At 45.8% G+C, this 24,107-nt stretch overlaps 1 protein-coding gene and 1 long non-coding RNA gene across 5 annotated transcripts; one reads left to right on the top strand and one right to left on the bottom strand.

Moving 5' to 3' along the window:
- Positions 1-1,970: 1,970 nt before the first annotated feature.
- Positions 1,971-15,698, bottom strand: ELP6 (elongator acetyltransferase complex subunit 6). Of its 4 annotated transcripts, none has more exons than XM_072786422.1 (7): positions 15,523-15,691; positions 13,896-13,974; positions 12,900-12,970; positions 11,108-11,265; positions 9,525-9,726; positions 7,698-7,844; positions 1,971-6,556 (listed from the first exon to the last, which is right to left on the bottom strand). In XM_072786422.1, the coding sequence occupies exons 1-7, from the start codon at positions 15,574-15,576 to the stop codon at positions 6,428-6,430; spliced, it is 840 nt and encodes a 279-aa protein (XP_072642523.1). In that variant the 5' UTR covers positions 15,577-15,691; the 3' UTR covers positions 1,971-6,427. The 4 variants fall into 4 exon arrangements, with proteins under 4 accessions (XP_072642523.1, XP_072642524.1, XP_072642525.1 ...); XM_072786423.1 differs by having other exon boundaries at positions 11,147-11,265; XM_072786424.1 differs by lacking the exons at positions 1,971-6,556; positions 9,525-9,726 and having other exon boundaries at positions 7,701-7,844; positions 15,523-15,698.
- Positions 15,699-15,810: 112 nt separating this feature from the next.
- On the top strand, positions 15,811-22,287 carry LOC140610388 (uncharacterized). Its single transcript, XR_012012055.1, has 3 exons — positions 15,811-15,972; positions 21,682-21,785; positions 21,900-22,287. It is a non-coding gene; the product is annotated as an uncharacterized lncRNA (long non-coding RNA).
- The last annotated feature ends 1,820 nt before the right edge of the window (positions 22,288-24,107 follow it).

Below are 24,107 nucleotides of genomic sequence, written 5' to 3'. Positions count from 1 at the left end.
AAAATTAAGAATTACTCTAAAAAATGCTTCCTATTCCCTTAAAAACAGAAATGAAGACAGTAAATACCTTCACACCACTCTTAACAAATTTCAAAATGCTGACTAAAGTTATTCGGGGGTAAATAAACTATTGGAGCTACATCAAACTAAAAAAACTTTTGCATAGCAAAGAATGTCATTAACAAAATGAAAACGCAACTGACCAAATAGAAGAAATTTGCAAATGATATGTGATAAGGGGTTAATATCTAAAATACATAAAAAGCTCCTGCAACTCAACACTGAAAAAAAAAAAAAAGTCCAATTAAAAAATGGGCAGTGGACCTTAAATAGATATTTTTCAAAGAAGACATCCAGATGGCAACAGCCACATGAAAAGATGCTCACCATCACTCATCATCAGGGAAATGCGAATCAAAACCACAATGAGCTATCACTTCACACTTGTCAGAATGGCTAGAATAAAAAACACAAGAAATAACAAGTATCGAAGAAGATGTGGAGAAAAAAGGAATTCTCATGCACTATTGATGAGATGGTAAACTGGTACAGCTCCTGTGCAAGATATGGAGGTTCCTCAAAAAATTAAAAATAGAAATACTACATGACCAGTAATTCTACTTGTGGGTATTTACCCAAAGAAAACAATACTAATTTGAAAAGATAATGCACCCCTATGTTTATTGCAGCACTATTTACAACAGCTAAGATATGGAAGCAACTCAAGTATCCTATTAATAGATGAATGGATAAAGAAGATCACACACACACATAGACACACACACACAGGAATATCACTCAGCTATAAAGAAGAATGAACTGGGCACCTGGGTGGCTCAGTTGGTTAAGTGTCTGCCTTCGGCTCAGGTTGTGATCCAGGAGTCCTGGGATCAAGCCTCACAACAGGCTCCCTGCTTAGTGAAGAGTCACCTCCTCCCTCTCCTCCTGCCCCTATCCCCTGCTCATACTCTCTCTCAAAAAAATAAAAACTTTAATAAAAGAGAGAACTGTTGCCATTGGTGACAACATGGATGGACCTAGAGGGTATTATACTAAGTGAAATACCTCAAACAGAGAAAGACAAATAACATGATTTCACTTACGTATGGAATATAAAAACAAATAAAAAAACAGAAAGATTCATAAATCCAGAGAAGGTGGTCCCTCGACAGGAGGGGGGGTAGGAGGATAGGCAAAATAGGTGGAGGGGATCAAGAGGTACAAACTTTCAGTTATAAAATAAGTAAGTCACAGGGATGCAAAATACATCATAGGAAATATAGTCAATAATATTGTAATAACTTTGCATGATGAGAATTGAATTACCATTACTTGTATGGTGGTGAGTATTTCATAATGTATATAACTGTCGAATCACTATGTTGTACACTTGAAACTAGTAAGTCAAGGTGCCTGTGTGGCTTGGTCAGTTGGACATCTGCCTTCGGCTTGGGTCATGATCCCACCGTCCTGGGATCAAGCCCTGCATTGGGCTCCCTGCTTAGTGGGAGTCTGTTTCTCCCTCTCCTTCCACCCCTCTGCTAGCTTGTGCTCTTTCTCTCTGTCAAATAAATAAATAAAACCTTAAAAAAATAAGTCAACTATACTTCAATAAAAAATTTTCCCTACTTAAAGGAAAATTAAGCAAGGTTGGCATATATTTGCAGATGTTAATATCTGAAAAAAGGAAAACAAGAAAAATATCTAAAAATTCAGAAACATCAATTGGAAAATTATAGAGTAGTTTAGAAAAACTATAGGATAAGTTATAAATTTTAAAAAGTCAACTACATCCCTATGTCAAAGATACCATAGAAAAATCCACAAAATCAGGTGCACCTGGGTGGCTCAGTTGGTTAGGCATCCAGCTCTTAATTTCAGCTCAGGTCTTGATCTCAGGGTCATGGGTTCAAGCCCTGCATTGGGCTCCCTGTTGGCATAGAGCCTACTTAAAAAAAAAAATTAAAAAGTTCCACAAAATCAGATCATTTATTTTCCGATAATAAAAATTTAATAAGAGGATATTGGGATGCCTCAGTGGTTCAGCATCTGCCTTCAGCTCAGGGTGTGATCCCGGACTTCTGGGATCAAGTCCCACATTGGGAGCCTGGCATGAAGCCTGCCTCTCCTCCCTCTGCCTATGTTTCTGCCTCTCTCTGTGTGTCTCTTGTGAATATTTTTAAAAATCTTTTAAAAAAAATATTTTTAAAGAGGGTATTAATTTCTCCACAAGTGTTTTTATTTTTATTTTTTTAAAAGATTTTATTTATTTATTTATTTATTTATTCATTCATTCATTCATTCATTCATTCATTCATGAGAGACAGAGAGGCAGAGACACAGGCAGAGGGAGAAGCAGGCTCCATGCAGGGAGCCCGATGTGGGACTCGATGCCGGGTCTCCAGGATCACACCCCAGGCTGCAGTCAGCGCTAAACTGCTGCGCCAGAGGGGCTGCCCTCCACAAGTGTTTTTAAATAAAATTATACAACCACAATTCTTTAAATGAGAGGAAAAAATCCCTGAAGAACACTTTATAGAGCTTGACAACATGCTGGTGAAATTCATCTGGATAAATAAATGGCATGATACCCTTTTAATAAAGGCTCTTGAGAGCAGACATATAGTAACTTTTCAATACCTACTAAAGACAAATTTCAGAAGAGCTCAATTTTAAGAACTCTGCATATAAATAAACCCAAACTACATAACGAGAAAGGATCACTATTTTTCAGTAAATACTGCTGGGCTATTTAGTTATCACCACAGAGACAAATTACAACACTGTAGCAAATTCTAAATAAGTTAATTTTAAGCATATTTTAAAAATTATTTTAAACTGGAAAACAACAATCAACAGCACATTTTTTCCATTCAGGAAAACAAAAAATACCTCTCTGAATCCTGAAAAACTAAGGTACCACCAGAGACAAAATAGGAACATTCCAAGGTCTTTTTTTCAAATAGTACTGCCTCCATAAATTCTTCCCCAATTCTCTGCTCCCTCAACAAAACAGTGATGGGGAAATAATCACTCTTTCCTGTGACCATCAGCATGTCAGCGTCCGTTACTTGAGTTGTTTTTATGGCTCTCATCTTCTCCACTGTGTCACATCACTTAAGTGCCTGCTCTCTAGCCCCTATCAGACACAGTATGTGCCTTTAGGATTTTTATCTGATTAGTCCTTATATAAAACAAGCAGTCCACAAATATTTCTTGAACTAATACATATTGGAGTAGAAAATAAATCTTTCTGAAAATATTTTTAAAAACCCAAATATAGAAAAACATACATGAGCAAGTGATAAAATCCTTTCCAAAATATTACAAAGAATGGATAAAACAAAGTTGACACCAGATCCTCTTTGATAAATGATTAAGGGTGAAGAATACATTCTCCACACATAAGAATATACAGAGAAAATTATATCCTAGTCCTTAAAGAAATGTCCATTTTCACACAACTCTGCACAACTTTCAAATTAGTAAATGATAAGTTGTATCCAATGTTGGTGGAGGAAAACTTCTAGATCACTGTTAACTGGCTCCATCATTCTGAAGAACAGTCTGATATGTGAGGGCCAGTCCATGTTTTGTTTTTTAATTAAGTAGGCTCCATGCCCAACATGAGGCTTGAACCCATGACCCAAGATCAAGAGTCACGTGCTCTACCAACTGAGCCATCCAGGTGCCCCAATTCATGCTTTAATTCAGAAATTCGACTTCAGGGAGAAAACTAAATTTTCATCATTCCTCACTTTCATAGGCCCCTTTGCCTGCTTTATCTATTTTTTTAAAGTTTATTTTTTGGGGGCAACCTTGTCGGGACCCCTCTCACTTCTGAGAGCTTTCTCTGTATCTCTATTTAATAAACTTCTATCACTTTGCTAAAAAAAAAAAACAAAAAAAAAAGTTTTTTTTTTTTTGTTTTTTTTTTTTTAAGTAATCTCTACACCTATTGTGGGACTCAAACTCACAATGAGATCAAGAGTCTCACACTCTTCCAATGGAGCTAGCCAGGAGCCCCTTCCCTGTTGTATTTATAGTACTTTACACAGTTTAACTCTACATAGATTACTTTTCAATTTGTTGCAGGCAGGGACCTGCTTTGTCATGGTCATACCCTCAATGCCTACAGCAGCCTGCAATTTAGAAGGTGTACAGTTATTTAAGTGACTGAATTAATGTTCTAAGGAAACAAGTATCTGTCCCCACCTCCAAATAGGTATATGTAAAATTCGTAGGGCACCCAGCTGGCTCAGTTGGTAGAGAATGCAACTCTTGATCTCAGGGTTTTGAGTTTGAGCCCCATTTTGGGCATAAAGATTGCTTAAAAATAAAATCTTTAGGGATTTTATTTATAAAATATCTTTTATTTTATAAAAATAAAATCTTTGGCTCAGGGAGTGATCCTGGAGTCCCGGGATGGAGTCCCACATCGAGCTCCCTGCATGGAGAGCCTGCTTCTCCTCCTGCCTGTGTCTCTGCCTCTCTGTCTCTCTCATGAATGAATAAATAAAATCTTTAAGAAAAATAAATGAAGGGGGATCCCTGGGTGGCTCAGCGATTTAGAGCCTGCCTTCCACCCAGGGTGTGATCCTGGAGTCCCGGGATCGAGTCCCACATCAAGCTCCCTGCATGGAGCCTGCTTCTCCCTCTGCCTGTGTCTCTGCCTCTCTCTCTTTCTGTGTCTCTCGTGAACAAATAAATAAAATCTTTAAAAAAAAAAAGAAAGAAAGAAAGAAAGAAAGAAAGAAAGAAAGAAAGAAAGAAAATGAAATAAAATCTTGAATTTTTTAAATAAAAAAATAAAATGTATAACATAATTTATAACTACCAACTCCAGAACTACACACTCAAGAAAATAGCTAAGCAAATTAGAATGACACCATAACAGGCTCAATAAACATTAAACATTAAAAACTTAGTGAACTCATTGATAAATTAAGTGAAGAAACATAATAGCAACATTCATATCATGTAAAAAATGTTTTGTGAGGGGTGCCCGGGTAGCTCAGTCAGTTAAGCATCTGGCTCCAGCTTTGGTCATGATCCCAGGGTCCTGAGATTGAGCTTCGCATCAGGTTCCCCGCTCAGCTTAGAGCCTGCTTCTCCCTCTCTCTCTGCTTGTGTTCTGTCAAATAAATACATAAAATCTTTTTTTTTTTTAAGATTTTTTTTATTCATGAGAGACACAGAGAGGAGCAGAAACTCAGGCAGAGGGAGAAGCAGGCTCCATGCAGGGAGCCTGATGTGGGACTCAATCCCGGGTCTCCAGGATCACACCCTGGGCCGAAAGCGGCACCAAACCACTGAGCACCCAGGCGTCCCTCATTAGATCTTAATAACCACTTTCTCAAGTGACTTGTACACATAATTTTCAAATATTCTACCAAGTCTGTGTTATTTTGGGGGAAAAATAGCTAATGTTACTGGTTATCAGTGGGATAAGTAACACAAGAGTATGACTTGAGGAGTGATGAATTGCTCCCTTTGACAAAAACTAAAAAACATGAAAAGTTAAAATTAAACAATAGATCTGAAATTTCCTCAATCCCTGCAGAGCAGTGTTATTTACTTTTAGAATCAGTGTTTTATTTGCATACAACAAAAATGTACCCAGTTTAAGGGAAGGCCCCTGGCGTCCACTCCTGGGTGATCTTGGCTGATGGCCTGTGTGGCATCTCTGGGACGCTAGGGCAAGAGCTCATGTCTGAGGGAGGCTGCAAGTTGCCAAGGCCCCATCTTGCCTGGCAGTAAGAACACTCTCTACCCTTCTCACCACAGAAAACCAGGAGGAAGCGAGCCGGTGACCCGAGTGGGGAGCCTGCCCCTGGTTTCTGTGAGGCTCAGTCAGCGAGTGAGGACTCCAGAGTCAGGCTCCATTCCCTGCAGCCTGTTCTACAGCCTTGAGCATGCTGCCCAGCCTCCTGAAGCTGGTTTTCCGACTGGACTGAAGGGCAAACCTCTCTGCAGGATGCAGTGGATGAGACAGTCCACTACGAGGAAGCCACGACATGAGGACTCTCCTCATGGCAGCCATGATTATCCACAGTGTCCCCCGGAGGCCTGCCAACTGTCTCCTAGCTGGTACAATCATACCCACTCTGGCTGTGAAAGGCGACAGCAAAAATGGGCGGTTGAGGCTGAAGCGGATGTAATGAAAGGCTCCTGGGACCACTTTCACCCTGTTTCAGCCCGTCCCTCTCCACAGAGACCAGGTTGCAGGTCCTTCTGTGCTTTCTAACAGGGCCCAGGGGAGCGAAGGCATGCCATCACAGCACCCTTCCTCTGCCCCGTGTCACAGTGGGGCTGCCGGTCCAGGCTGAGATGCCACATCAAAGGTGTACAGGTCCACTGCTGCTGGATGCTTTATCTTTCACGTCTGAAAACACTCGAAGGTCACCACGTTTGCTTCTCAATCAGGTCACAGAATAGCAGGAGACATTCCTTTGGCAAAAAAGGACACACTCTTGTCCTGTATCTTATACTGGTAAGTGAGGCTCCGGTCCCGATGGGCTGCAGGCTGTGATGGTGTCCTCCAGAGGATCTTCAGCTACGGGACAAGAGGAATGAAAGGGAAGCAGCCCCCAAGTCCCTGCCTCCTCCACAACCTGCGACCGAGGCCTCCAGAGGTCCCAGTCAGGTGCCATGCAGCCATGGGACCCACTTCTAAAACAAAGCTTATTACCAGCTAACTACAACTACAGAGATCACTCCCCTTCATTACAGGAGTGACATCACAGAAATTGTGAAAGAGAAAGAGAAAGAAAATTCGCCATTCAGAGAAAAACCACTAAGGTATTCTTATGTGTTCCCTTTTGGTCTTTTTTTCTATGCATGGTTTTGTTGGCTACACTGATTTTGAAAATCAACTCATTAGAGTCAGTACATTCACTTATTTTATACTCATCTGTCTGAATGCGAGGCTTGCTAGAATGCTTAGGGGGACTGGCCTCAGAGGCGGCCCAAGCTGCTGGGCAAAACCCTCTCCTCATGCTGTGCACACACACACCACTGATACGGCTTTCCTGGGCTTGCCCATATTTGTTCTCTGTTCTATACCTGCCCGTGAATGACTCCGGGCCAAAACTCCCACCCGTGCCTCATGGGTCAAGAGTGGTCAATGTCAAGCTAACCTGGAAGCTGTGACAGAGGCTTTGGGGGATGATTCTGAAAGAGAAGGTCCAGGAGGCAGAGAACCATGGCAGCCCTCCGGAGGGCTAGAACCTGACCTCCCTCCCAAGGCAGGACCCTTGGCTTCTGCCTGAGTTCTCAAACATTCTGGTCAGAGGCAACAGAGGGGGTGACAGCCACCCCAACTATGGGTATGGTTCCCCCCAGGTTTGTGTTTTAAAAGAAGCAGCACTAACTTCTTATTCATAGCCTGCTGAGGTCCCACAGAAGCATCCTTCCATTCTGACAGCAGGGTCCCAGCATTCTGCTCTAGATGGCTGTCTCCTTTTTAGAGAGTTCCGCTTTGGTCGCATATGGGGTCACCATGGAAAACATGCACTAGTACCTGAGGCTAGTGCCCTCGGGAGCAGACTCTGCCTTGCATTCACACAACTCCTGAGGCTGCCCTAGCACCTGAAGAACACCCCAACCAGACAACCCCTGGGGCCCAACACGATCCCACATACAGTCTCAGCTCAGGCGCAGGGTGAGGAGCTGATGCCCAGTAAGCCCCTGTGTACCTGCCCATGCACGTCCCTGCAGAAGCCAGTAGCCAGACCCTCGGCCCTCAGAATCAGATGGCTCTGGTGACTAAGGCCATTCAAAAGGATGTCGTTCTCCTCGTCCTCAGCGTCTCCACTGTCGTGTACCAGGGCCACTATGTTTCCCTACAACAGAGAAATCAAAATGCAAATTCAATCCCCCCAGCAGGGCCATCAAGGGAGCACTGGGCTTGCAGCATCTTCACTCCCCTGCATGTCTTTGCCCAGATCAGCCTCCATGCTGCTGCTGCTGCTGCTGCTGCAATCATTCCCTCCGTGGGAAGGACCATTGCCTGTGCTCCAGGTCCCTAATTCCAGCCTCACCAGCACATCCAACCTACACTGCCAGCTCAATCCCTCTTAAACCAGGCTTGACTTGGCCTATGGTCCTCCATGTCAGCCCAAGTGCCACCTTTCTGCCAGGCTCCTGGTCATCTGGTCAGCTGCTCCTGAGTGCTCGGCATGAGCCAGACCCCACAGCATGGAGAAGAGGGGATTGGTGTGGGCCCCAGAGACAACACAGGGAAGAGGTATCCTATCTGGCCCAGAGAGGGTCAAGGAGGTGGGCACACATGAGCCAAGTCAACAGGGCCAGTAGGAGTTAACCAACCAGAACTGGAGGGAAGTCCGAGCTGTTGAAGGGGATACCCTAAATAGCAGTAAGTCCTTTCAAAGGAAGACTGTCCAGTTGTTAAAAACAATGTGGCAGATCTGTGTGTTGTTTCAGGCAAAGGACGCCAAAATATACTATGTTATGAAATGGCATGGCAGTGACATGAAAAATGCAGAGACACAAACATACTTAAAACAGGTTCACAATTGCACAGACTCTCTCAAAGAATATACATGTTGGGAAAGAGACAATTACTTTTTACTAAAGTCCTCCTCACACTCTTTACTTTTTTAACTATAAGAAACATTTTTACAAAACAAGGGTGGCAGTGGGTCATAAAGCAAGTTAAGCTGCAGGCATTGTGCCTGCCTCAGTGTGGCTGCTCAAGCCATCCACGACTGTTCCATTCCCTCTTCCTCCCATTCTCTCCATGTCACCTGGCTCCCAGCCCTGTGATTATGGCCATACAGCCCTGGAAGTTCTCCTGAACCCAACTGTCAGGCAAGTCTTTGCACACAGGAGGTGCTCAACACATATTGCTGGGTATATGCACCCCTGGCTGACTCCACTAGTTCATCCCGACTGCTGGCCAGCACCCCAGCCTGACCACACGGGGCACCACCACATGCTGAAGAGTGGTCACTGTGGGCCAGATGCCGTGCGGATGTGTTGCAAGCTGCATGTCACTAAACTCTTACAGTTGGGTTCCTGTGAGGCAAGCACAACAGCCATTCCTGTTTTATAGGTGGGTCTACCACCATTGTTTAACTCTCTGTTTTAGCAAAATGCCCATTTCTGCCACATAATTTGACAATAAAGGTTATGTCCTATACTTGCATCGCATCTCACATTTTTTTTTAAAGCAGTTTACATCTCAACTGATCAACACACAGGCAGAGTGATAATGACTTATCCCAAGACATAAGGGAGTGTGTGCAGAGCTAGGACTGGTACAGTACCACACACGACTGGCCACTTCAAGATAGTACTGGTCAACCTTTTAAGGGCTTTATTTTTTTGCAGTGGCAAGTAGGGGAGTGGAGGATGGGAGACCAAAAGATTTTGGGCCTACCAGAGTAAACCCAAACCCTCACGCAAATAAACAAGAAAGATCACTGCAAGCCAGGGAGGTATGGACCCCTCTGGGCCCATGAGGCCACAAGCAGGAGCACAGAGAGCAAGCCAATCCATACCTTTTGTTCCCAGCACACAGCAGCTCTGCAGTAGTGAATGAAGTCCAACACAGCCACCGCCCCCATGCCCAGGCTCAGCAGCACACTGAGGTCATCCACCAGCAGCACCGGGCACCTCCACGCAGCCTGCCCATCGTCCGCGGGCTTCAGAGCCTCTCGTACAAACTCATACAGGGGCTGCAGGTTCCCAGCATCAGCCTCCCTGGAACATCAGGCAAAGATCACTCTCTACAAATGTTTATCTGGGACCAAGCAACACCACAGGAAAAGGGCGGGGCAGAGGAGAGGGAAGGCAAAGAACTGGATCACAGTCCTCAGCCAAAGGGGCTCCTAATCTGGTTGGAAAGAAAAAGGAATGCATGCATACATGAGCAAACTGCGCTTCAAACACTCCTTGAGGCCTACGAGGTACAAAGCACTGTGCTAGAAACTGGGGGACACAAAAGCAGTCAGTCTCCTGGATTCTCAAGTAACACCACACAGCCCCTCTCTGAGGGAGAGCCTCAGATCTCAGGGCATCAGAAGATTAACCTGGATTGGGCCGGCAGGAGAAGCCTTCCCGGGAGCTCATAATGTGTACAAAAAGCTAAACAGCAATTCATGTGACCTGTCGGTGACGGGCCAAGGTCTGAGGCTGTTTGTGTACCTAACAGATTCCACCTGTTTCTGAGCAAGATGGCCCAGCTACCTCCACCTCCCCAGTGACTACCCCTGGCAGTCACTTCCCAGCAAAAGAGCTCAGAAAGCACCAGAGTACAGGGCCTAGGCACAGGCTCACACTCCACATCCGAGCACCGCTAACAGCGAAGACAACCCCCACAACCTGGGGGTGAGGTATAACCAGGCCCATCATTCAGACAAAGACACCCAGATTCAGAAACAGAATAGGCTGTATGGAAGATCACACAAAGTCAGGGCACAAGACCTTCTGACTCTACATGGCCTTCAGGCTGCTGCATAAGGCTGAGTCTAAGAGAGGGGGCGGTGGGGAGACTTCCCGTATGGACTCCTTTGTGGTGGAGGAAGAACACCAGTCAGGTGAGGAGTATGCACAGAGCTATGTTTGTGGCTGACACTCTTCAAGGACAAGAAACAGGAAAACCAATCTCAAAATAGCAAACCCAGGGGTCAACAAACTTGTTCTTAAAGGGCAACAGTAGTATTTTGGGCTTGTGGGCCATATGGTCTCTGTCCCAACTACCCAACTCTGTTGGTTGGAGAGCTAGAGAGCCAGGGACAATATGCAAATATGTGAATGCAGCTATTCCAATAAAGCTTTATTTACAAAAGCAGGTAGCTGGCCCATGGCCCATACTCTGCTGAGCCCTGTATCAAGCCGAAAAACAGAATAAAAGTGTGTGCTAGGGTTCTGAGCCAGGGTTGGGAAAAACATTCTCTTCTGCTATACTCCGAGCAAATAATGCTTTCCGTAGCATCTGGGTCAGCCATATAGAGCCATACAAAGCCAAGGGCTTTCTGATAAAGCTGCAACACCAGGGAAGTGTCTGCCAACTGAAGCCAGCTGCGTCCCCAATATAGTTGGGGGAAGAATCACATGGCAAGCCCGGTATGGGCCCACCTACCAGGTGTGCACTTCTGAGCAGGGCTGCAGGCTGGCTGACCTGAGGAACTGCAGGGGGTGTGGCTCCGCCTGAGCCCGGAAGAAGACATCCACGGAAGACTTGAGACCCTCCAGGAACACAAGCTGCCCACATTCCCGTGCTGCAGTCAGGCTGACACCCTAAACAACACAGAGGAGAGTGAATCACCATGTCCCGCAGGGGAACCCATCGTAGAGGTCAGACTCCAGCTCACAAAAGAGGACAGGACACATTCTAAACCCTGCAAATGTGCACCTGTCCACCTTCGGATGGGGCCTATGACTTCTTTCCACTGGATGTTCCCAACTCACAATCCCCACTGTGCTCAGGTGTGCCTTTACATTTGTCACTTGGCAAAAAAAACTGACACCTTGCTCACATGTTCATTTTCATGACCGCTGAATACTTGCTTTTAATTTGCAATAGTGTCATAAAGCTTCCTTTTTAAGTGTACGTATTTAAACGTTATGTACATTTAGACACAGTAATAATGACAACAAAACAATGGGAAAATGACCAAGGTCTGAAAAATGCTGTTGCAGAAGGGCCAGATCTTGGCTTTGAATTTCACAAACCCTCTTGTGTGCCCATCAGTGGCACAGGACCTCAGACCTGCTCTGAGGCTTTCAATAACATAACTCATAGATCATAACTGCCAAACTGCCTGTATTACACGAAGATCTTATCGCCAGCAAGTTCTTGTTTTCTTTCCTCTTCTCTGAGGAGGCACTCTCATGAGAGCTAAGCAAAATGAATTCTTGATGCACTAGTTCAGAGGTGGGCAAAGTTTCTCTGCAAAGGGCAAGACAGGCTTTGCAGGCCATACAGTCTATGCTGTAATTAACTCAATTCGGTAGAGTGACAGCAGCCGCACACAATTCATACACAAATGGATATGGCTATGGTTTGTCAACCCCTGCTCTAGACTTTTGTTTTAAGTTTTTTTATTTTTAAAATTATCTCTACCTCAAATATAGGGCTCGGGCTCAAACTCATGACCCCAAGATTAAGAATCACATGCTCTTTGGACTGAGCCAGCCAGGTGCCCCTAGACCAGAACTTAATATGGCTCTTCATGAACTACCTGATTAAGAAGCTCTTGTGTCACTCGATTAAAAAGGCAGATCCCTGAGTGCCACTCTACAACTCCAGAACCAGAAGCTTTGCAGGCAGGGCCCAGGAATCTGCATTTCGACAAAGATGGATACAATTTAAATATGCAACCCAGGGCAGCCCGGGTGGCTCAGCGGTTTAGGTCATAGGTCATAGGTCATGGGTGATGGCCTAGGTTAAGTAGGAAGGTTCAACACCCTCTTGGCCATCTTATTCTTGCCCACCTGCATCTGACAAGATGAAGGGCAGACAAATATGAAGTAAGGAACGAGTGACAAAAGCAGCTCCCCCCACATTTGGGTCCTAAGCCCTAAACTTAGGGAGACAGTAGGAGGCATTCAACTTGGTGGAAGACCAAGCTGTGATCTCCAGCTCAGGAGGACTGAGAATAAAGCGCACACTGAGGAGAAAATCTTAACTGGTCCAGAGTCAGTAGAGCTGCATTTGATTAAACAGATCTGGTTCTATAAACTCTAAATTAATAAAACAGGTAGAGATGCTGCCTTAGCCCTTCAGATAAGGGGTTCAGCACCATGATTTCCTCAGTGGCTCTCCTGCTAAGTTCTCTATAATCCAAACACATGAGCCCAGCCTTGGCCCCACTCACACCTGCATGACCCACATACTCAGAGACTGCACTGAGGAGGTCTTCAATATTTACCAACTTCTGTCCCACGATATTGTAGTGACTGAAGGACTGGATGAGTGCCACAAAACAGACTTTACAGTTAGCTAGAAAACAAAACAGATTTTTGATGAAGTCTTTGCTTATAATCAGTCTCATAGAATCCATACTTCTGGAAACAAAAGCATTGAGGCAGGTCTAGACAGATGCAAGGGGCCTTGCAACCTGACACAACCAATCTGATCTTAAGATGCACTTTTTTCTTATATAATAATTATATCTTATTTCATTGACCCTAAGATGTACTTCTGTTACGTGTATTGCTAGATATTGTACTTTGTTCTATTGTAAGTAAATTGTGGTTTTTTAAAAATATTTTTCGGGCAGCCCTGGTGGCACAGTGGTTTAGCGCCGCCTGCAGCCCAGGGCATGATCCTGGAGACCCTGGATCGAGTCCCGTGTCATGCTCTCTGCATAGAGCCTGCTTCTCCCTCTGCCTGTGTCTCTGCCCATCTCTCTCTCTCTCTCTCTCTCTCTCTGTGTCTCTATGAATAAATAAATAAAATCTTTAAAAAAATAAAAAATGGGATCCCTGGGTGGCGCAGCAGTTTGGCGCCTGCCTTTGGCCCAGGGCACGATCCTGGAGACCCGGGATCGAATCCCACGTCGGGCTCCCGGTGCATGGAGCCTGCTTCTCCCTCTGCCTGTGTCTCTGCCCATCTCTCTCTCTCTCTCTCTCTCTCTCTCTGTCTCTATGAATAAATAAATAAAATCTTTAAAAGAATAAAAAATGGGATCCCTGGGTGGCGCAGCGGTTTGGCGCCTGCCTTTGGCCTAGGGCACGATCCTGGAGACCTGGGGTCGAATCCCACGTCGGGCTCCCGGTGCTTGGAGCCTGCTTCTCCCTCTGCCTGTGTCTCTGCCTCTCTCTCTGTGTCTCTCATAAATAAATAAATAAAATCTTTGAAAAATATACTATTTCCATTGCCTTTTGCCTTAGGTTTCTTTTTACAGCATCAATGAGTCTTATACCTTTGAGGTAGAAGGAGAGAAAGTGGTGCACAAGGAAGCTGCCATCTGTCTTAGCATCACAGAGTAGAGTCAGTTTCCCCTACAAGAACACAAAAAGGTGAATTAGACTCCCTGGAAAGAGGTATCTACACACAGACACACACACACACACACACACACACACACACACACACACACACAGATTACCAAAAAGAAGAAAGTAAGTCAAAACTCTGGAAAAACCAACAATTAAAGTGATTGCTATTAAGTCACTTACAAAAAAAAAAAAAAAAGTCACTTACAAGCAGCAAGCCTATCTCAGCTTCCAGTTTCCCAAGACAAAGAATAAAATGCCTCTCTTCCTCATTCACTTTGGTAACTCAGGGATCAGTCTTGGGAGAACTAGATCCTGAACAAAAGAAGCTTTTACCATCAGAATCCAACAAAAATCACAGCCTGCCAAGATTGGAATGGACCTTCAAAAAAACTAATCTGATCCAACTTCTTTCCTATTTCTAATTCTGATACCAATTCTGTCCAACAGAGTGGGGGAGAAGGGAGTGGCATTAGTTGACAGAGACCTCCAGTGACAAGGTTCTCACCCCAATGGCCCTGGACACTGCTTCAGGCAGAGCTCTAATCATGCAAAGTCCTGGAAAGACCCCTAGAGATGGTCTCCACAGTGGCTGGCTGCCCTGCTCTTGCCATCTCCAGTTCCTTGTCAGTGATAGGGGAGGTCGGGATCAAGTGGTACCAAGTAACACTTTCGTGTTCTGACTTTTTTTCACTTATAGAACATGAAGGATTGGACTATCAGAACTTGAGGGTCATCTCCAGTGCCGTCATTTCCTGGTGCTCACTCTGATCCTCCATTACTTCACTACTCTGGCCCTGGGGTGAGCACTTTGGAGGTGCCAGTACTAACCAGCAAGGTCGCCAGTGCCACCTGCTGGCTTGGGGAACTGAAATCCACAGGGTCTATTAAAAACTGTTATTTGCGGGATCCCTGGGTGGCGCAGCGGTTTGGCGCCTGCCTTTGGCCCAGGGCGCGATCCTGGAGACCCGGGATTGAATCCCACGTCGGGCTCCCGGTGCATGGAGCCTGCTTCTCCCTCTGCCTGTGTCTCTGCCTCTCTCTCTCTCTCTCTATCATAAATAAATAAAAATAAATTTAAAAAAAATTTAAAATGTGAAAAATCTCGGGATGCCCCGGACTGCGGGAAGGAGGGTGGAAGAAACAAAGTGGCTGTTGTGCCCAAGGCCGACTTGATCCAAGCCGACGTTGACCCATTGAAGACTACGAAGAGGAAGAGGAGGAAGAGTGTTCACTCCCGCCCCTCAGGCAACCTGCTCTGGGCGCCGGGACGCCCACCCCAGGGAGGACCCACAGGGCACCCCAGTACACGTCTGGGAACAGTCGACCGTTTCCCGGGCACTTTCAAGAGTATGCGGGGCCAGCGCCGAGCCCAGTTCCCGGGGCGGCCCTTCCCGGGACTACAATTCCCAGGCGCCCCCCCGTGTCCACCGACGTCGCGTCCTGTCCACCGACGTCGCGTCCTTCCCACCGTACACATGTGCTTCATCCGGGGATGTGGTCTTCCGCCACGCTCCGGGACCCGCCCCCCCTTCCCACCGCGCGACGTCCTACCTGCTCCGCCCTGTCAGGGGTGGTGTTGAGAAGGTTATTGAGTTCCGGGAACATTCCGGGCGGCGGGCACTAGCGTCCCGAAGCGGGACCACGGAGATCGAGGAGCTACACGCCACTCGGACCCGCGCGGGGGAAGCGCGCACGCGCAACGCCACTTCCAGGCGCCGCCGCAGCCAATCAGGCGGGCGCCTGGACCCGGCCGCGGCCGGCGCACGCGCGAGAGCGCGCACCCGGCGGGCGTGGTAGCGGGCGCTGGTCCTGCAGCGCCCTCTTCCGGGGTCCGCTGCGCGGGAGGCCTCGCGGTGGCCCCGGAAGCCCCGCAGGGCAGGTCTCCTCCGGGATCTCTTGGCCTTGCCCTCTCCGCGGCCCCGGGCCTCCACACGTGCCTGTCGAGCTCCTACTGTGTGTCCCCCACGGCTCGAGGCTCCGGCTGCTTTGCGAGCGAGATGGGTGAGGACGCCCGCCCTTGCTCGCCCTTGCTCGCAAAGCAGAAAACGAACGCAATATGCACGGAATTGCGTATAGAAAAGTTATTGGAAAAAAGCAAAAGCAGGATAAGGGAGTAACGGTGGGGTAGGGGTGGGTTCGGAATTAAAGAGGTTGTCGGGGTAGGAACACTATGAAAATGTGATTGGAACACACCTTGCGTGCCCCTACTCAGGACTTGTGCACCAACAAGGCACCTTGCGTGCCTCCTTCCTAGAATTCGGTTTTCCCAAATACTCAGAAGATTTTTTAAAATCTCCCACTTTTTTTTTGAGATCTTCAGATGTCACTAACCAAGGTCTTTCTTGACCTTCCTGTTTAAATTGCTACTGCCTGGGGATCCCTGGGTGGCTCAGCGGTTTAGCACCTGCCTGCAGCCCAGGGTGTGATCCTGGAGTCCCGGAATCGAGTCCCACGTCGGGCTCCCTGCATGGAGCCTGCTTCTCTCTCTGCCCCTCTCTCTCCCTGTGTCTCTCATGAATGAATAAATAAAATTTAAAATATATAAAAAAATAATAAATTGCAACTGCCTTTTCTCCAACACATGCTTTCCCCCTACTTTTTCCATAGCATTTATATCTAGCTTACTATATATAGTTCTGTTGTAGCCCAATGAGCCTCAGAGCACCGGAGAGAAGCCTGTAATTCAACAAAATTGAGTTTACTTACTCAGTGCAATAAGGGAGGTAGCATACCAATGGAGTCCGGGGGCCTGTCACCAAACAAAGGAAAGGGAGTTATTTTAGGATTTGGCAAAGGATGGCTTTCAGGTAAAATTTACATGAAGTAGCATTTTGTTGATAGGCTGGAAACAGCACAGCTGTGTGTCAGGGGTCACTATATGGCCCGGACTGTAAAGTGGACCAAGGTTTCCAGTGCATATCGCAAGGTTAAGATAGATGTGGAATGGGGAGGTGGTTTGGGGATGGGTAAAATAGATAAAGGTAAGCGTACACTTTTTTTTCCGCATTAAAACACTCATAATTGAAATATTTTTAATTTTATGTACGATGAGTTGGCGTCAAGGTAGGTATCTTGGATGACCCAGTCAAGGAAGTTCACTTAATCAAACTTAATGAAACTTATATCCTTCGCATATTGATGGAACACTGACAGCAAAAATTGAGGCTGTATTTCTGGATCAGACCTTACTGGTTTGAGCAGGCAAGAACCCTGGCCATCTATCCTCAGGTGGCTCCAGTAGAGCTGCTACTGACCCAGGTTGCTCTCTCAGATGCAACAAGGCAAAAAGGGGAGCACCCTGATGAGCACTGAGAAATGTATGGAATTGTTGAATCATTATATTGTACACCTGAAACTATTATAATATTGTAGGTTTATACTTCAATAAAGAAAGTTTTTTAAAACATTTTATTTATTCATGAGAGAGGCACAGAGAGAGGCAGAGATATAGGCAGAGGGATAAGCAGGCTCTTTAAGGGGAGCCTGATGTGGGACTCGATGCCAGGACCTAAGGAAAACGACCTGAGCCAAAGGCAGACACTCAACCACTGAGCCACTCAGGTACCCCCAAAAAAGTGTGTGTATGTGTTTTTTAGGATACATGTTAAGTAGTCATTCACTTACTTGAAAATCCCCACCTGGGCTGGAAATCGAGGCTGCTTCTCTGTGTCAAAATTACTTAGATCCTCCAGCCAAGAATGGGATGTTACACGCTTACTGATATACAAGAAAGAGAAAAGCAGCCCCTGGCATCCAGGAGCTGGCCTGTCACAACTAGTTCTTGGTGTTGTCCTGTTGAGCATAAACAATTTCACAAAACATCAATATCAAACTGATTATGATGGATCAGGACAAAACAAGTCCACTCCATAGTTACGCTAAACAAGAAACAGGAATATTGTCCAAGCCAGACTACCACATATCCCCTCTCCCAGCTAATGGACTACAGCTTCTTTACCATCACAGCTTTAGGCTCACTCTTGTCAGCCCTCCCTGTAGAGGAAGTTTATTAAGATCCTTGATCATGGAATTAACCCTTGTTTCTGACAGCATTCAATCCCAAACCCTCCTCCCAATCACCTAACAAGCCCAAATCCTATAATGATGTTCTAATACTCTTGTAAAAATTTTTTTCTGGGCAGCCCAGGTGGCTCAACGGTTTAACGCCACCTTCAGCCCAGGGCCTGATCCTGGAGACCCAGGATTGAGTTCCACGTCAGGCTCCCTGCATGGAGCCTGCTTCTCCCTCTGCCTGTGTCTCTGCCTCTCTCTCTCTCCCTCCCTCTCTCTCTCTCTGTCTCTCATGAATAAACAAAAACTTTAAAATTTTTTAAAGTTTTTATTTATTTATTTGAGGGAGAAAGAGAGAGTGTGTGCACAAGTGGGTGGGGGGATGCAGAGAGAAGAAGCAGACTCCCTGCTGAACAGGGAACCAGATTCTGGTCTTAATTCCAGGATGCTGGGTCATGACCTGAGCTGAAGGCAGATGCTAAACTGACTGAACCACCCAGGGGTCCCTGTTCTAACACTGTTAATGATACATGCCATGGTTTCCTATGGTGCGCATTCTCTATCAGAGCAATGAATAATAAACCCTATTTTTCAATAATAGATAAATTCCTGGTGGTTGTTGCCTGGAAAGAATTGACAGGATTTCAAACAGTTTCAATCTCAGAAACTTTAGAAAACAGTTTCTCGGTAAGAAAGCAGGAATCACTCAAAGAAATGGATTACTATCAGAGTATAGCTGCAGCGTGTCCTTGAGAGAAATACTGTTTCAGCTGGCTTTATCTGTGTTGATGAACAGCCAGACAACTTTTTACAATCTGAGCTAATTGTTCCTTTCTTGATGTCCTTATTTGAATCTTCACACTAGAAGGCAGAAGAGCTGGGGGTTTTGTCTCCCTTATTCATTCTCATTTCTCAGTGCTTGCTATGTGCTCATTTTAAAGGAATAGATGTTTGTCTTTTTCTATAATGGTGGGCTGTCTTTTCATTTTTTTGATGGTGTTCTTTGAAGCAAAGAAGTTTTTAGCTTCAGTGAAATCCAATTTATCTTCTTTCCTTGTTTGCTTGGGCTTTTGGTGTCATTTAAGAATCCATTGCAACATACAACGTCATGAATATTTACCCTTGTGTTGTCTTCTAAGAATTTTATAGGTTTAGCTCTTGCAGTTAGGTCATTGATCTGTTTTGAGTTCATTTTTTTTATTTTTATTTATTTATGATAGTCACACACAGAGAGAGAGAGAGAGGCAGAGACATAGGCAGAGGGAGAAGCAGGCTCCATGCACCGGGAGCCCGACATGGGATTCGATCCCAGGTCTCCAGGATCGCGCCCTGGGCCAAAGGCAGGCGCTAAACCGCTGCGCCACCCAGGGATCCCTTGAGTTCATTTTTGTACATGGTGTGAGGTAAGGATCCCTTCAGCTGGTATCCTGGTAGGGCCTGTGTTGAATCCGTAGATCAATTTGAAGAGTATTGCCGTCTTAACAATGTTAGGTTTTCAAGTTCGTGTACATTGGATAATATTTTTACATCTACTTGGATCTTTAATTTCCTTCAACAATGTTATTTAGCTTTTGGAATGTAAGTTTTGCACTTTGGTTAGATTTACTCCCGTGTCTTTTTTTCTTTGTTGTGCTATAGTGAATAGAATTTTTTCTTCTATCAGCTTTCATGATGTTTATTGCAAATGTGTAAAAACTACAAATGGGGTACCTGGGTGGCTCAGTTGGTTGGGCTTCTGCATTCGGTTCAGGTCATGAGTCCAGGGTCCTGAGATCAAGCCCCATGTTGGGCTCCTTGCTCAGTGGGGAGCCTGCTTCTCCTTCTCCCTCTGCCACTCCCCCTTGCTTGCTCTCACTTTCTCTCTCTCTCTGTCAAATAAATAGATAAAATCTTTTTTAAAATGCAATTAATTACACATATTCAGTTGGTATAATGCAACCTTGCTGAACTTTCTATTCTAGGGTTTTGGTTTTTTTTTTAGTGGGTTCTTTTGGATTTTCTGTATATAAGATCTTGTCCTCTACAGATATAGTTTTACTTCATCCTTTCTGATCTTGAGGCCTCTTATTTGATTTTCTTGCCTAAATGCCCTAGATAGAACCTCCAGTATGATGTAGAATAGGAGAGGTGAGGGCAGACATCCTTGTTTTGTTCCTGCTCTGAGTAAGAAAGCATCCAATCTTTCACCTTGGAGTATGGTGTTAACCTGGGTTTTTCCATAGATGCCCTATATGAGGTTGAGAAAGTTCCTTTCTATTCCCAGCATAGTCCTTTTATTCTTTGTGATGCTTCTTTCCCCAGTCCTAGGCAGTTCCTCACCTGCTTCAGAATACTTGAGTGTGACCCTCTGCAGATCTTGAGGATCTTTCTCTGTGCAACTCTCTCATTGCTGGTACTCTGTCCTGTCTATGAACTCAGGCAGCCTCAGTCTCCCCAGGCTCTTAACTCCATTTTTTCAACTCAGAGAGTATTCACCTTAGTTCCTCCTCCCGGTCTGAAAACAAGGCAGTCAGCTAGGAAAATCACAGGGCTCACCTTGTTCTTTGCCCATTTCTCGAGGATCACTGTCCTTTGTTGTCTGATGTCCAATGTCTTTCATGTTGTTGTTGCATATATTTGTATACCTCATCTTTTCCTTTTTTGTTGTGGATTTTTTTTAAGATTTTATTTATCTATTCATGAGAGACACACAGAGAAAGTGACAGGCAGAGACACAGGCAGAAGGAGAAGCAGGCTCCATGCAAGGAGCCTCACATGGGACTCGATTCTAGGTCTCCAGGATCACGCCCTGGGCTGAAGGTGGTGCTAAACCGCTGAGCCACCCGGGCTGCCCTGTTCTGTTTTTTTGTTTTGTTTTGTTTTGTTTTAAGCAAGAAAATAAATCTAGTCCTTTCTACTCCGCTTTGTATAAAAGTAGAAGTCTGTGAATTATCTAAATGAACCAGAATTTGGCAAACTTTTCCCTTTTTTTTTGAGCTTGTTGAGTCTTCTTTTTTTTTAATATTTTTTAAATTCATTTATTCATGAGAGACAGAGAGAGAGGCAGAGACATATTCAGAGGGAGAAACAAGCTCCCTGCAGGGAGCCCAATGTGGGACTTGATCCCGGAACTCCAGGATCACGCTTTGAGCCAAAGGCAGGTGCTCAACCACTGAGCCACCCAGGGATCCCGAGCTTGTTGAGTTTTCTTTAAGAAAATCTTCCTTGGGCAGCCCCGGTGGCTCAGCGGTTTGGCCCACCTTCAGCCCAGGGCCTGATCCTGGAGATCCGGGATTGAATCCTGTGTCGGGCTCCCTGAATGGAGCCTGCTTCTCCCTCTGCCTATATCTCTGCCTCTCAATCTCTCTCTCATGAGTGAATAAATAAAAGAAAGAAAGAAAGAAAGAAAGAAAGAAAGAAAGAAAGAAAGAAAGAAAGAGTCTTCCTTACCCCAGAGTTCATAAGGATATTCCAGATTTTCTCCAAAAGTTGAGAAGTTTTTCTTTTCATGTTTAAGTCTTTAACCCATCTGTAACTGGTTTTTGTGTTTGGTGTGAAATAAGAGATACACATCAATTTTGGAAGTAGTATGTTCCATTTAACCTTGCTGTAACTTAATTGGTATCATATTGAATTGTTAGATACTGTTTGAGAAGAATAGGTATCTTTTTAATACAAAATCTTGACTCTTCTTGTATTTATCCATTTTCCTATCAATAGTGATAGGTTTGTTCCAGATTTTTCCTTTGACAAAGAATACCTCTGTGAACATACTCAAGCATGTCTTTTGGTACATGGTATACATGTGCAAGAATTTGTCCAAGGTATGTATCTGGAGTGAAATTGTTGGGTCATAGGAAGGGTGAATTTACCATGAAGCTAATAAGGCTAATTTTTTATTCATCACGTTGTATTCCTTTTCTTTCTTTCTTTTTCAGTAGGCTCCACACACAGCATGAAGGCCAATGCCGGGCTTGAACTCAGGACCCTGAGATCAAGAGCTGAGCTGAGATCAAGAGTTGGATGCCTAGCCAACTGAGCCACCCAACTTCCCCTGTATTCCTTTTCTTAATGAGAATTCCTCTCTTCCATTGTACAAGCCTAAGGTCCCCAAATCGCTGGATTTGCTCCCGTAGTTTATGCATATATTAAACAAAGTAAGCAAATCTGGAAAATTCAAACAGAAGGATTTGATGTAGGAAATTGGATCAAACGGTGTGGGAAGGACTGGAGGAACAAAAAGAAGAAGGGGATCTTACATAACAATTAGGAAATTGGTACTGTCCCTGGGCTGAAGAGCCCTCCTCTATAAGAAGGGGTCCAAAAGCCTGCAAATTACACTTTCCGGATTCCTTTGCCAGCTGGTTTCTTGTTATTTCTGCCAGGGAGATACTGGCAGCAGACTAGAAGGCAAGAAGAAGGAAGACGCCATTTTTCCTGCTTTTGGTGACTCTGCTGGCAGTGATGGTCTCAGTGTGGGTGACTGTGGGCTGCAGCAGTGGTGGGGAGTTTCAGCAGCAGTGGGAATATAGGCCCCTGGGTTCCAACAGCAAAGCCCACAGCAATGCTTCCAGTAGCTCCATGGCTCCCATTGCTCCCTCTTTGTCTAGTCCTCTCACACCCTCTTCCCACCAGATCTCCAGCTCTGTTTAGAATTACTGGCATTCAAATGTCCATTTTCTTTCCATGAGTTGGGACTTCCCAGCCATATTCCCTTCCCTTCCCAGCAGGATCTCACGACTGCCCTGGAATTCAGAGCTCTCTGGCAAGCTCCCCCAGTGTTTTCACCTGTTCTCCTCCTGGGAACAGTGACTGCTCTCCAGCTCCCAGCCCCAGAGCATCCTTCAGCCCACTTCTTTGTCTCTGATCATCCCTGGTAGAAAACATCACACAACCCTGCCCCAGATCCACTCCAAATCCTGTTGCATCTGTATCATAGTTTCCCTTTGCCTTCCTGTACCTAAGCTTTTTTTTTTTTTTTTAAGATTCTCTATTTATTTATTAGAGATAGAGAGAGAGAAACAGGCAGAGGGAGAAGCAGGCTTCATGCAGGGAGCCCGATGTGGGACTCGATGTGGGGACTCGATCCCAGGTCTCCAGGATCACGCCCTGGGCGGAAGGCGGCACTAAACCGCTAAGCCACCGGGGCTGCCCCCCTCTGCCTAAGTTGATGAATTGTTTCTGCCAAGTGCTCCCTGACACTTCCAGGATCAGTGACAAAAGAGTTTTTATAGCCCGAGTTGAAGGTGAACCCACAGGACCCACAGACTGCTTGCAAAAGCAAGGCTGGAAGTGGGTTTGGGCAACCTCCTGCACATCCACCAGACGGCAGCAGACACTGCCTAAAGGCAGGGTGAGCAAGCCCCCAGGGATCCTGAAAGCATTGCATTCCAAAGCATTTCTGGGGTGCCGAGGGCTGAGAGTCCTTAGCTTCCTTCCCTGAAAGCTTGGCAGTGGACTCTTCACACGCTCTCCTGCTCCAGAATCGCCTTCCCTCAGCAATGTCCTGGCTGCCTTAACCACCCCCCACCTCCCGTCCCCACCCCCCACACCTGTCATGGCGCCCCACCTGCTCAGAGTAAACGTGGGAGTCCTCACACGGCCTAAGAGCTGGCTCACTGCTGCTCTGACCTCCTCTGCTGCTGTTCACTCACTCCAGCCCCACCGTGCTAATGGAGGCCTTGGAGGCCAGCTAACCCAGGGCCTTGTGCTTCTCTGTTCCCAGTCTGCAGGACTCTTCCTCTACATGTCTCAGCCTCCCCTTCCCTAAACGCCTTCAAATCTCTGCTCCACCAGGCCCTCCCTGAGGCACATCTCATGTGGTAGACTCGGAACTGCACTAGTCGAACCCCCTTTCCAGAAAGACCTGCAGGAAGAGCCATTATGAGACAACCTCCAGCTCTCAGATCCACCAGGGTCCACCTGGGCTGCACGGAGCCTCCCCTGAGTCACATTCTTCCTGGGCAGGGCGGGCCATGGTGGCTTGGTCCTTCCCACCCTAGGTAGGACACTCCACCAGACCATACTCGCTTCAGAACTCCCCACCGTGGCTTTGTTGCACTTGTACCAGTGCAGCTCTCCCTCTGCCCAACCCTGCTTCCTCTGCCTTCCCTTGATGGGCTTACCCAAGGCCCCTCCTCATTAGA

The sequence above is a fragment of the Canis lupus genome, chromosome 19, assembly GCF_048164855.1.
Source record: "Canis lupus baileyi chromosome 19, mCanLup2.hap1, whole genome shotgun sequence".
Classification (NCBI taxonomy): domain Eukaryota; kingdom Metazoa; phylum Chordata; class Mammalia; order Carnivora; family Canidae; genus Canis; species Canis lupus.
Note: the sequence above shows the minus strand (reverse complement) of the source record. Positions and strands in the feature narration are given on the sequence as shown.